Source organism: Anomaloglossus baeobatrachus, chromosome 7, assembly GCF_048569485.1.
Source record: "Anomaloglossus baeobatrachus isolate aAnoBae1 chromosome 7, aAnoBae1.hap1, whole genome shotgun sequence".
NCBI classification, from domain to species: Eukaryota; Metazoa; Chordata; class Amphibia; order Anura; family Aromobatidae; genus Anomaloglossus; species Anomaloglossus baeobatrachus.
This window is the reverse complement of record NC_134359.1, coordinates 103905510-103919758: the sequence shown is the minus strand read 5'-3', so window position 1 is coordinate 103919758 and position 14249 is coordinate 103905510. Positions and strand designations below refer to the sequence as shown.

Genomic DNA, 14249 nt, shown 5'->3' with positions numbered 1-14249 from the left:
AGGAGCAGAGATGAACGGGACGTAAACATCCCGCCCACCTCCTTCCTTCCGCATAGCCGGCGGGAGCCGCGGGACCCAGGTAAGCTGTATACATCGTTCCCGGGGTGTCACACGGAGCGATGTGTGCTGTCCCGGGTACGATGAACAACCGAAAGAAAAATAAACGATTTTTTAAAAATGAGCGACGTGTCAACGATACATGATTTGCGAACGTTCTGCGTCACTTGTAGGTGTCACATGGGACGACGACGTAAACGATGTTGGATGTGCGTCACGAAAACCGTGACCCCGACGACATATCGCAAGATAGATCGTCTCGTTTGACGCCCGCATAATCCTCTGTAGTCATCAATTTATGAAACATTTAGAACCAGAAGGAAATATTGAAGCTTAGTCAAGTTTTCATCTGCGATTGCGCAGGTCTTCAGCTTCCAGGAATCCACAAGTGCATGCGCAGTGTGTTTTGCTGTTTCTAATGAGCTCCTCTGTTTAGCTGCAAAATGTGTTGGACACCGTCCTCTGGGCACAGTCAGTAGTACGCTGACATAATTAGGGTTCTGGAAGCAATTTTGGTCAATCCCTATGTGTGCAAATACTAAAAAAGAATAAAAGCTGGCACAACAATTTTGTTTTTGAGTCTATAACCAACAGATCCATGTATAATTTCAATATAGTATTCAAAAAGAGGTGTTTATCATTGAACATATTTGTTTAGTTTTATTAACTATTTTATTAACTTTTGTTACTAGTAGTTATAATTGTAAGGTATTAAAATGACACATCCACACATAGGAAAAGTTTTGCCATATTTTATTGAATTTCATTTATATTAAATTAAAAATATATTTCTGACAGATTCATTTAACAAAAATGCAGAACAGGTTTCAAATTGTTCAGCTGGGATGGTATGGGAGGCATGACAATAACACAAAATAATGCTGGACCACTGTCCGGAGAACGACTATAGCCTACTGTATGAGAACAATGTAATGCACGGATGCATCATTTTCAGAGACCCAATGTGCTCACAAAATCTCTGCTTTTTCACAGATGGTTGAGAGTCTGTTTGAAGATACAGGGTCACGGGTCGCACAGCTAGAGTTTAAACATTATGCTATTAAGTAGCTGCAGTTCATCCAGTAATTGCATCCCATTATTTCACACAAATCTATGACCTGATTTCTTAACCTAAACTGCTTCTTATTCCATTTTTTTCTGTGTTGATGGTCTCCAACAATGCACTTGAGGCCAACGCAAGGTTAATCTAGTGCTAACCCTCGGGAGTAACCATTGTTGTAAAAGTGAGATTTCCCAAATGATAATCACCTTCAAGCAGTATACAGATGTAGCAGGTCTGTCTGTGTCATTTATCCCTTTGGGGCTGTGCATATAGTATTTGTGCATTGTGATAACCCTTCTCTTCTGTACTAATATATTGTAATGAATCGTAGCAAATCTACATCTGCTATTCTCAATACTGTTACCTCAAGAGTTACTTTATTTTAGACTGGAAATGAGGTGATTATTGCAAAAGCAAAAATATCCTAAAACTAATAGGAAGGAAAGAAAGAAAGAGAGAAAGAAAGAAAGAAAGAAATGAGAACGAAAAAAAGGAAAGAAAGAAAAAAAGGAAAGAAAAAAAGAAAGGAAAGAAAAAAAGAACGAAATAAGAATGAAAGAAAGAAATGAGAACGAAAGGAAGAAATGAGAACGAAAGAGAGAAATGAGAACGAAAGAAAGAAATAAGAAAAGAAAAGAAAGAGAGAAAAAGAAAGAAAAGAGAATGAAAAAAAAGAGAGCAACAGAAAAAGAAAGAAAGGAGAATGAAAGAAAGTAAGAAAGAAGGGATGAAATGAGAACGAAAGAAAGAAAGAAATGAGAACGAAAGAAAGAAATAAGGAAAGAAAAGAAAGAAAGAGAAAAAAGGATAAAATCATAGAAGAAAAGAAAGAAAGAAAGAAAAAAGGAGGAAAGAAAAGGAGGATACCAATTTTTAGCTTGTAGCTGTTTAAAGTGTATCTCCAGTGATACAGAAAAAAGGACCAAGCCCGTGATCGGCGCTGTCTCCTGATTTTCTGTCTCTAATGACATACAATCACTTTACGTTCTATATCACTGAAGACTGAACCCTATGCCCTGAATGTGGCCCTGTAACTTGAAACAGAAAATTCCCAATAGTCGATGACTTAAAATATATCAACTTTTTCCCCTTGTGCTGCAGTATACAGCATCAATAATGCATTGCTCAGTTATGATCTTCTGGAACAATGTAGGTGACCATGAATGATCAGAGCTGTGTGCTATCATAGGTAATCCTGTGTCAATGACACTAAAATAATCATGTTTGAAAATCCACTTCATTTAAAGTTCCACACTCTTTGGTTGTTGGGAACCCAACAAAATATACAGTTGCTAAAAAATTATTTAATGTCAGGACCCAAATAATATGTATAATTTTTCACTTCCTGGACATATTGAAATTAATTGCAGGAACAGAGATTTAGATTTTGGAGACCATATTGTAAAGTGTTAGATATCCATCAAAAATAATTAATATTTTCCTGGTATTTAGTATACTAAATTACGCTTTAAGTATTGGGTTGTACTACAGAAAACAATTTGCAAATCTCTTTGTAGACATGTTGATTCTATTTTGATAAAGGTTTTGATGGACATGCTACAATATGTGTATCTTACTTTACTATGATATATTTATGTTCTATAGGTAAATTTGGATTAGTGGACAACATACTGGCCCTTTCAATTCTATATATACTTTTCTTCTATAAAGTTCTTATTTTCTGTCTGCCTTAATAGATGTTAGTGAAAAAATCCAAGCAGAATTATCTGTTATGTTAGAAGATATTTTCTGAAATATTAGTCTACCACTAATTTCCAGAACAAAAAGGCTTTATGGAGCTTTATCCCATTGCGTTTAGTATAGATTTCTGAAATCTAAAGCCCGCTTTACACGCTGCAATATATCTTACAATGTGTCAGCGGGGTCACGTCGTAAGTGACGCACATCCGGCATCGTAAGGTACATTGCACTGTGTAACAGGTACATGCGATTGCGATTGAACGTTAAAACGTTCATCGCATACACATCGTATCTGTCTCTAGAATTGAACGTGTGGTTGTTCAATGTTCCCGTGGCAGCACACATCGCAGTGTGTGACACCCCGGGAACATTGAACAGAACTTACCTGCCTCCCACGGCTGCCGCCGATAATGCGGAAGGAAGGAGGTGGGCGGGATGTTTACGTCCCGCTCAGCTCCGCCCCTCCGCTTCTATTGGCCGCTGCCGCGTGACGTCGCTGTGACGTCGAACGTCCTTCCCATTCCAGGAAGTGGACGTTTGCCGCCCACAGCGAAGTCGTATGGACGGGTAAGTACGTGTGATGGGGTTTAATCGTGTGTGCGGCATGTTCAACAAATTGAACGTGCCGCACATACGATAGAGGCGTTGCAAATCGCATACGCTATCGTATGCAAACCGTATGAAATTGCAATGTGTAAAGGGGGCTTAACTCAACATTCTACTCAATATGAGGTTTGAGTAATAGAAGGTGTGCTCGGAGTAATGTTTCAGATCATTTGGATCTGATTTCCCTGTAAGCCGATCTTCATAATACCTTAACCTATTGGGAAAATTGCACCTTTAGCAAAAAAAAATACTAGTTGAGGAATCTGTAAAGATAAGAATGTCACTTTGTATCTTAAAGAGTATAAGTTCTTTTCACTTTTTTCATTTTGTCCATTGGTTACAAACAAGTACTACAGATTTGTGGACTTCAGTTGAGCCCATACACCAGTATTCCCCAACTCCAGTCCTCAAGAGCCACCATCAGATCATGCTTTTAGGAATTCCTAAGTATTGCCCAGGTGATGGAATTATCACCTGGGCAATACTAAGGAAAACCTGAAAAGATGAGCTGTTGGTGGCTCTTGAGGTCTGGCATTGGGGAATTCTGCCATAAACCACTGTGTGCATGCTTATATAGGAGATCATCAAATCTGTCGGCTAACAGGCATGATTCAGAGTAGTTGCTTGAGTGATCAGTGGTGGATCTCAGGACCCAGACCCTTACTGATCTACAGAACTTGTAAGAGAGATAAAATAAAATATAAAAAATAGATATCTACTCAACATGATGATATTTCGTAATGTACTGAAAATGTATACTCCATCTCTACTAATCATGAATGTAAATTTAGCTACACAATGCTGATAATGTCTTTATATGTGATGATGACTGTCGGAGCAATGCATTATTGAGTTATAAAGTAGCACTGAGATTAACGAACTGAAGCAGAAATCCCCAAGTAATGGTTCTTAGTTTACCTGATTTTAGGGTCTCCTAACACCTACCACGGCCAAAGAGAATTCTGCAGTGATCTCACTAACAGTCATGATTGGTAGGTGATGGTCCAAAGTATTTGATCAGGAGATCTGCAAGATGTCTTAATATTTGTGGCTTGTGTATATTAATTCCCAAGGACCCCATCACATGTAAATTAAATTAAAAAGTAGATAATCATTACGCAGCTTTCACGGCTGCCATAAACTGCACTCGTACAATACATTAGCAATGGATCAAATCACAACAAGTACAACATTAATCAAAACTCCCTCACATAAAACTACAACATAAAGAATAAAAATAGAAGAAATAATACTATATTAAAAAGTTAAACAGAACCTTCATGTCTCTTCTTCTGTCAAGAGGATGCTTTGGGTTAGGCATTGCTCCTTGGCAGGAAAGAGGCTTACGTGCGGGGGCAGGGAACAGTCCTTCATTGTAAAAATACACAAACCAAAGGGGATTTCTGAGCAAAAGAACATCAAAGTTCACGCATGTGAGGAATAATCAAAGCAAGTGCAGGAATTAAGCCACGGCAACAGAATCACAAGTAATGTAAAAAAATGATACCAAGTGTGAGCAAAAGAAAACAAAATAAAATAAAAATGAACCTAACATAAAATTGAATATACAGAAATTTAAACCACCAGCTGTACATAAATATATACAAATCAACTCAAAAGAGAGCAGCTACGTTCCAAAGGAAGATGTCTTGTAAATGGAGAAATTTCCCACTCTTATGTACAAATGCAACTGGTTGTATCTCTGACAAGCTATAAAAATACTATTCACATTTTCTTAGTAACATACAATTGTGTTTTTTTTTTATATCTGTAAGGTTTAAGGCAGCTGAATATAAAAGCAAAGGATACTATGTATGCAGTGTAGACTAGACAGTAGAATTGTCATAAACTCAAGGTCAATAGAAGATTGATTGGACAACAGCGTTCATTGCTCCAATTCAAGTAAAGCCTATTAAGTGGCTCAAAAATGTCCCTGCCATTATATATTAGAAATCCTAGAGTACCCCATTCTGTGTGCTCAGCATTTGGCTTCTGTAAACCATCATGTACTCCTTTAGAAGCAATAATTCGAGGGTCAATACTAGAGTTAATGCAAATCGATATGCAGGTGCAAGTCCATCGGCCATGTCGGTAATCTGTTGCTGGAGTGGGTGAACCGCCCCATACTTGACAGCATTCATGGCTCTTTTGATTACTTGTCCTGGCCCAACATCATCATTATGCGTGACACAATGTGACATCACGTCAGGCTGGCTAATCAAAAGAAGAGTCATGGATGCTGTCAGGTAAAAAATGGTTTTCCCACTCCTGATCAGTGCCCACTAATCACTATTATGGCTCATGGATTTTGAAGCTGAAGGAGTTGGCTGATGGATGGCGAGATGAAAATCATTTTGCACCATCTCTAGATACCTTTTTCAGAAGTCATACTATAGGGAATGTCACAATTTTTGTTTCTTACAGAATGAGACAGAAACCTCTGTATGCCTCCATATGAGGGCATCCAATGCTACAGTTTAGGTCCATATATTTCTATAGGTGCTGTATTACACGTGTTTTATAGCCAAGTGTAGTAGCTATAACATAGTAAATGACCAATCTTCTCTGGCATACCTAAATTATTGAGTTGTGCTGACACCAAAATAATTTTTCCGTCAAGAACTGGCTGTGTGGCAATCTTAGTTAAATTGGTTTTCCATTTTATTTTACCAAATGTGATGGACAGATGATTATGTTTTCTGGGTTTTGTTACTGAAATTCTTAGGGCAGCCTTTCTCACACACTATACTGCTCTCCTATTCTCAAAATGGCAATTGATGGAGCAGTATGGGACCAGATCTGTTCAGCAACCTCTTCCAATAAAAATCAGCTTTCTCATCTGCAGAATTTTCCAATTAGAGAAGACTGATGGAAAGGTCTCGTGACTTGACTTTCCATCTGAAGTGCTAAAGTAGCAAGATAAAATAAAAAAAAGCTACATGCACACCTTTGGGATATTTATCTTTGTTGCCACTTGGCCGCCCAACTTTCAAGTGGCATTATTTTGTCACATGACCACTGCAGCCCATCAGCAGTTACTGCTCTGCTGCAGCCAATCAGCAGCAGCTACTACGCTGCAGCCTGAAGGCTTCTATCAGGCAGGACAGTCTTAGAAGCACCTAGAGTAAACAGTCTTTTGAGACTCCTTAATCGTTGGTAATACATTCCGCATTCACACCAGAAGGATGTGCTACCGGTCAATGATATTTTTAGGTCTGTGTAAAAGATGTGATCAATGGCAGACAAGTGTTTAGTGGTTTCATGCCTAGGTCTAGTTATACTGGGCAATGAACAAACATTTGCTCTTACGATTATTGTCCAATGTAAGAAACCCTTAACAAAGACCAAGAATAGAAAGGTTGATATGTACAGTGACTTAAGTAAATGTTGATGGCTATAAAACTGAGATATTGAAATGATAAATCTAATTAAAGATTTGTTGGAGAAAATAACAACTTGCAAGTACGGACACGCTTTTGATATTGAATGGTTAGGAAATTTGAACAAGGGAAAATATAAAACAATGGAGCGTTAAAATTAAGATGATTAAAATCTGAAATCTCATTATGCGCCTCTTAAAATAGCAATCAAAAGAAGAAGTGATGTGTCTGGTTTATATATTAATTCCTTACAGAAGGATGAGTTCTGGCAGTTTGACACCAGCAGCTTCTTTTCTGCAATATACTTGTATCAAAGGTGTGTCTGTATATACTCTCAGAAAATCAAGTACTTTCTGATGGCCCAACTATTGCTACTTGTACTTCATTTATGGACTGTAAGAAGGGTTATGAAATTCAGACCTCAGTGATTTGTCCTGCTGTCTTTTTTTATGTGATTAACCCAGGATAAGACTGTTGCAGACCTTATTGCAAATTTAGGTTATTGCAGGTGCATTTTCACATTGATTAACCTAATCCTATTATTCTTTGTTACTTCAATCTCAGGTCTTTATAACTATTCATGTATTAAAAGTTAAGTTTTATTCCTCTGCCATTGCTGATATATAATGTTGATTAATGTTCCCTAGTAGTGATGAGCGAGCACTGTCATGCTAGGTACTCCTAACTAGTGATGAGTGAGCACTACCATGCTTGGTGCTCGGTACTCGTAACTAGTGATGAGCGAGCACTACCATCCTCAGGTGCTCGGTACTCGTAACCAGCTGTTGGATGCTCAGATGGGAGTGACTCGAGTACCGAATATAATAGAAGTCAATGGGGAACTTGATCATTTTTTCAGGAACATTTCTCGTAAAAAGAATCCCCCACTGACTTCCGTTATACTTGGGTGCTTGAGTTGCGCCCATCCGAGCATCCAACTGCTCGTTACGACTAGTGAGCTTCTGAGCATGGTAGTGCCTGCTCATCACTATTCCCTAGTACTTATTTTTCAGAATCCTAACAATCCTTTTCTTATATTGATAAAAAAATTCAACATGTACCATAGGAGACTGGTAAGAGTTTGGGGCATGGTATCAACAGGGTTATCTCTTTTCCCCCTGTTTTCTTTTGAAAACACCCAGCATAGCATAAAAATAAAGCACACTGACCGATTCGCTCTCACTCCTCTATACTGCAGCCTGAGTCTCCCACTAGTCTCCCGCTTACTCTACTGACAAAGACAATGGTGAACACTGCAGACAAACATAAGCCTCAGTGTTGGCGCATTGGTCAATGTCCCTATGGTCTGAAAGATCCATAGGAATTGCCTTTGTATTATAGATGCTATACAATTCCTTCACATGTCTATGAAGGTTTTTTTTTTTTTTTTTTTGTGCCTATAAGTGCTGTCAACCTTGATTATTGTGTTGCTGATATAAGGTATATCATTTTTTCATGACTAACATCATTATGTATATGATATAGCAAGCCATAAGATTGTTGGTTGTTAAGGGTGTGGTACAATATTTATCTATCTAGTATTTATCCCATATGTGCTTTGGCTTAGGGGATCTGTGTATGTTTTAAATGTTTTTAATTGTTCATTGTGTGTTCACTCCCAGTATGGAGTTCCATATGTCTTCCTATTTGTAATAAAGATTTTCTATTTTTACAATTGTTTTTTGGTGATCCCTCTGTGGGTATATTGTTTTTCTTTCTTGGCATATTTAATTGTATACCCGGAGATCCCAGTAGGCGGTGCCCTTCCTCCCCCTCTTTTTGTAAGCATTGGTCAATGAAGAGTCCACCAAGTAGCTTTTACAGTCACTCGTTGTCCCAGTGGTGAAGCCAACAGGAGACCCATGCAGCAGTATGGAACAGTAACATGAGATCAATAGACGTTTCTAACATCATTAGCGTGAAAATGAACTGGATTTCTCATTTAATGCCTCGATGATAACTCAATTCAGATCGGCACAGCAAACTATAAGTCTGTATATTTCAAATTAATATGCACTTCTGTATCCCTGACATAGTGGTTCCCTTGCTTTTGGGAAAGATGAGTTGTAGGTGTGCCCTGGCCATGAGGGTAGGGATGATATGTATGGAATATGTGTTAATGATAGATCCTTTGCTTTCATATTTAGCCATCATTACATTAGAATTGCTCTGTTAATCTCCCCCATCGAAGATTGTGCAACAACAATGCACTGCAAAATCTTCTTCAGGTTGTGAGATAAAATAATCGACCCATATTACAGCAGAACTACTAAATGCTACATAATGTCTTTACAACGGCAGTGCAGAGGATGACTGCACTACATAAACACCTTCTGTGGTTCAGTTTGTGTTCACCGGTTGGCGCCTGACCACATATCAAATTGTGTTGGATACAATGCACATACTAGTAAAGTCCATTACAGTCCGCATCTTCAGAGTTACATAATGGCCATGAGAAACACAGAAATGCAGGTCAAGCCTTCTGAAATATAACCTCATATCCTACCCCCAAGGAATCTGTTAGCAGTGAATAAGACCTTCCTCGTGATATATGAAAGTAAGCAATTGGCAGTTTTAATGAAGAATATGTTATGCTCAAAAGACGGCAAATTTGGAAACCATGATTTGGCACTCGTATCTTGTACTTCTTGTCTTTAGTATCAAAACTCTGAGATAGTCCAGATTTTCACACAAAGGGATCCGGATGGTGTGACCATGAACTATACAGTTCTATTAGAAACAACTTTGTTCAACGTACAAGTTCACTAAGCAACAATTATCTTGTGGCATTTGTGTAGCTTAGGAGCTAAATATCAAGTCCAGTTCTAGGTTCGTTTCCATTAATTTCTTCTTGTATTTATTTCTAATCCAGAGCTTATGTAACAAAAATTCCACAATGCATGAAATCCATACTTCACTGCTGGGTATCACTGGGGTCAATATCAAACTGTACACAAGTGTTGTCTTAGTCAGTAATGTCGCATTCCTCTTCAATGGAATCATTGGAAAATTCAGCGTTCAGGAACCTCAAATTTGATAAACACATAGATCAGCTTATACGTATTTGTAATTTCATAGCTCCATCGTTAATACTGTGGTGCTTTAAACTATCCCAAGGACGTGTGCTCACTATTCAGAAAACAAAAACTACCTTGATCCTAAATTCAACAAATCCAAAGTAAGAGAAGGGAAGACAAAGACGGAACCCCCCCCCCAATAATAATATAATCTCTGCTTCTGAGAAAATGTCTCTTCTAAATTAAAGTCCACGTACAATATATTGTGAGAAGAAATGAATACACTGAAATCCATCATTATAGCTTTGTTCTTGTTTGCAGGGTTTCCACAGTTCCTGTAAGGAATGAGATCAGACTGGAAGCAGCACAACACCTAAGATCAGTCTACAAAACACCAGAGATAACATAAACTACATCTCACAAACAAGATAACATAGTGTGAAAACAAATGTGATACAAGCACTGGCATGTAATTTATGCATGATTTCTTAAAGGGTGCCTACTAGTTAAAAAATAGACAAACAAACATGTTTCTAGTGACGTGTCAGTAGTTTTGATTGGAGGGAGGCTAAGTGCTGAGACCTCCTAAGAGGTCCTGAGACCGCTAAAAGAAAGGGGAAAAATTGCTTAGCAGAGCACTGCACCTCTTCATGTCTGATCATCTTTTCTCTTCACGTAGAGCCAAAAGAGCAGTTTATGGACATGCTCTCTCCACTGCTTGCTCCTTTCTCCGAGGAGAGATGGTCTGAAACAAAGGGGCATAGCACTCAGCTGAGCACATATTTCCTTTCAAAATTAGGAACAACCAGCTCACCAATGATATATGACTGTGATCATTGGCACAGGGGAAACCACTCCTGCTATATGACTGTGATCCTCGACAAGGAGGAAGCCAGTCCTGCTCTAAGACTATCATCATCGACAAGGAGTAAGCCACACCTGCTATATGACTGTGATCGTCGCCAAAGAGGAAGCCACCCCTACTATTTCACTGTGATCGATGGCACGGAGAAAGCCACCCCTGCTATATGACTGTGATCCTCGGCAGGGAGGAAGCCACCCCCTGCTATGTGACTGTGATCCTTGGCACATAGGAAGCCACCCCTGCTATTTGACTGTGCTACTTGGCAAGGAGGAAGCAACCTTTGCTATATGACTGATTTTCGGCACAAAGGAAGCCACCCCTGCTATTTGACTGTACTCCTCGGCATGGAGGAAACCACCTCTGCCATATGACTGTATTCCTTGGCACAGAGGAAATCACCTCTGGTGTATGACTGTGCTCCTCAGCACTGAGGAAGCCACCCCTACTATTTTGACTGTGATCATTGGTATGAAGGAAACCATCTCTGCTATATGACTGTACTCCTCCTCATCGGAGAAGCCACCTATGATAGACTTAGCTCTGTATAGATCCAATAGAAAAAATTCCTCCAGACGAAAATCCAGGTAAAAAAATAGACCTTTATTCCACTTCAATTAAAAAGTAGATGACATCTTCAATTACATCCAAAAATATAGTTTAAATTTCCTATTCATTTCTGACTGTAAATCAAATCATCCATGGTGAAGGGCTGGTTTACAGTCAAAATGTGTAGGAAATGTATACTATATTTCTTGATGTAATTGAAAATGTCATTAACTTCTTAATTGCACTAGAATAAAGTTCTATTTTTACCTAGATTTTTGGCTGTAGCAAATTTTTTATTGACTCCTTTACTTTCGTGTTTGATATCTTGGGAGTCTCAAAATCCTGACCCCACTATCAAAACTTTTGACATGTCAAAATAGTATGTGAAAAGAATTTTAGAATGATAGGTACCCTTTAAATCTGAAACTTAAGCTTTAGGAAGACCTTAAAAGTGTTTTTACTTCTGAGTACCTAATATACGTTGACAGAAAATAGCATGACATGAGAAGTCAACACCCAAATCCCCCAAAAGGTCAATAAAATAACTTTATCTTTATGTGCAATAATGTGTCTACTGTTAAAGAACTCTTGAATCCAAATCCTGCCGTGCATGATCCTAACCCCCTTATCATGGTCACTCATATTCTGTCTAACCCGTTACATTATATATTATTTTATAGCTTATATTCATAACATTGTCCATTTACTTTCTTTGTTACAAATAAAATGCATTTCATTTTAGACATTTTCAGAGTCTTTTTGTGTACATCATTTGATTCTGCTGGTTGCCTCTATATTGCTTCATTCGAAATAAAAAAAACAAAGTATAACCAAAAAAGAAAATTAAAAGCAAAAATATACAATAGTCTTTAAAGGACAAAGAGAACATCTTAAGTGCAAAACTGACTTTAGTCGGCAATTCCCTGCTGCATTATAGTTTCCTTACAGTCCATATGTGGAGCTTCCCACCGGCTAGGACACCCCAGTCATCACGGTTGACATCTCTGGCTTGTCATATGATTGACCAGTCTACTGTACTTAGTTGCTTTAAGTCCTGAAATAAACATATGGCTCCAAACACTGGTAACATCACCTTTAAGCAAGTCACCAAATGGAAAGGTAAGGAATTGGCTCCCATATTCTTTTCCAGTCATCCTCCGGAAAGTTTTTGTTGGTGATGCTTTTTTCAAATGAATAGTATTGCGGTGTAGATTTGGACAAAGTGAAAACCAGAATGGAGGACCCAAAAATGTGACCTTGTGGTCTTAAGGTCAGAAATTAAAGTGACTAAATTTAAAGGGGTTACTGCTTCTATTTGTCCTTCACTAAGTGCTTTATGTCTTATAAGACTGTAATCCGGTGAACTTGTAGACTAAACTCGCCATATGCAAAACTATGGGCAGAAGACCTATATACTGACACAACTGAGCATGTCTTGGTTTTAACCTAACCAAGTAAATTAGATTTTACCTTTCTAGTTGACCTCATTCAGGAAAGACTGTCAAAGATGATATCTTGTATGGATGTTAATATAGTCACCACTTACACATTAGCAATACTCTGCGCTAATATACTATAGCTCAGGCCATACCGGAACAAATTTTCTCACATTTTAAGAAAAATACAAACTCTATAATATTGAAACCTAACTTTAAAAACAAAAACCTACATTTATTTTGACTTTGATGCCCAAATGAACCATGTTATAATTTCCAGACATTCAATGTGGAGTTCTCTCGAGAAGGACTTGTTCAAACTCTCGAGTTTTTAGTGGATAACCATAAAAGTAAATGGATTATTTCAATTTAGTTCTTCTTGAAGTGCTAACTTGAACTGGAAAAAATACTGCAGTGTCAGCAAAATGTAAATGCCAAAAAAATGGTTTGATCATTTGCTATAGCTTCATGGGTCGCGCAATGGTTTCTACCAGTGCCTGGTCATCTGATGACAAATTTCCACTAACGAATGAGCTGCCGGTCAGGAACGAACATCGTCAAGTGCTCTCTTTAATAAATAATAATAAAACAGCCTAGCGCATTCTATTACCTTCTGATGGGAGAGATCTGGCATTGAGAGGAAGCACACCTGAGGAAGAAAGGTGGCTATTAGAGTAGGAGGGCTCAAGGACTTTATGGGAGTTCATGGATTTCCATCAATATCAATAATACTGAAAGTTCTACACAACAGTGTTCCGGTGCCTGTAAGGTGGAGGGGGGAGGACAGTGCCTGGCTTCAGAGTGAACTCGGTCAGGTACTCTGGATTTTCTGCAACTACAGGCCTGATCCGTCCATTTTGCTTATAAAAGTATTTTGTGCTGTACTCATGCAGATAATCTGGATGTTGAAGGGTGCTCCTGGGAGGCAAGCTGTGGTTCCAGTACTCTGGGTTGTCGAATGCCTTCTTGGCTTTTTCTGGCACAGTTAGTCCATTGTTTTTCATGAATTCAGCATTTTCTTTAGGCTTGGCATAAGAGTTAAAATAAAGATGCTCATTGACATATTCATCCTCTGATTTTGGTTGCCCACTGGGTCCATTGTGATATTCAGGGTTATCCAGAGCTTGAAGATCACCATTTTTTCTTCTCGAGACAAAAGGATTTTCTTCCACTGGACTTAAGTAGTCTAAAAGAACAAGATAGAAGATAAATGTACTGCTATTTGTCTCAATACAATGTCTGCTCGTTGATATAATAAAGAGTCTCTGATTTTAGTAATTTTGAATTAAAAAAGAACCTTAAATTATATTTTTGCTTTATTCATCTCCATATGCTCTAAATTCCAGGATCATGTCTGAGAAACCTCAATGGGTCTCAGCATGAAACGACTACCTCATCTGTTCTAAATGCTCCTACTTCATCATAAAAAGACATTGACGGGCTGTCAAAAGCAGCACATTGTGTGCCCAATAATTGCAGTCAGGTACTAGATATGAAGTGTAGTAAGGAAGGCAGAATCAGGGACATGGTCTGATCACACCAAAGCTCCTGGGCAGGGGAGGAAGCAAACAAAGGTAT

General features: G+C 38.4%; 1 protein-coding gene across 2 annotated transcripts in view; it reads right to left on the bottom strand.

The window, feature by feature from the left end:
* Positions 1 to 794: 794 nt before the first annotated feature.
* Positions 795 to 14249, bottom strand: part of ERBB4 (erb-b2 receptor tyrosine kinase 4) — a 1420891-nt gene continuing 1407436 nt past the window's right edge. For both annotated transcript variants that reach the window (XM_075317538.1, XM_075317539.1), the window contains one exon: positions 795 to 13857. In XM_075317538.1, coding sequence (XP_075173653.1) covers positions 13412 to 13857 — 446 coding nt within the window. In that variant the 3' untranslated portion in view covers positions 795 to 13411. The remainder of the gene's footprint in view (positions 13858 to 14249) is intronic.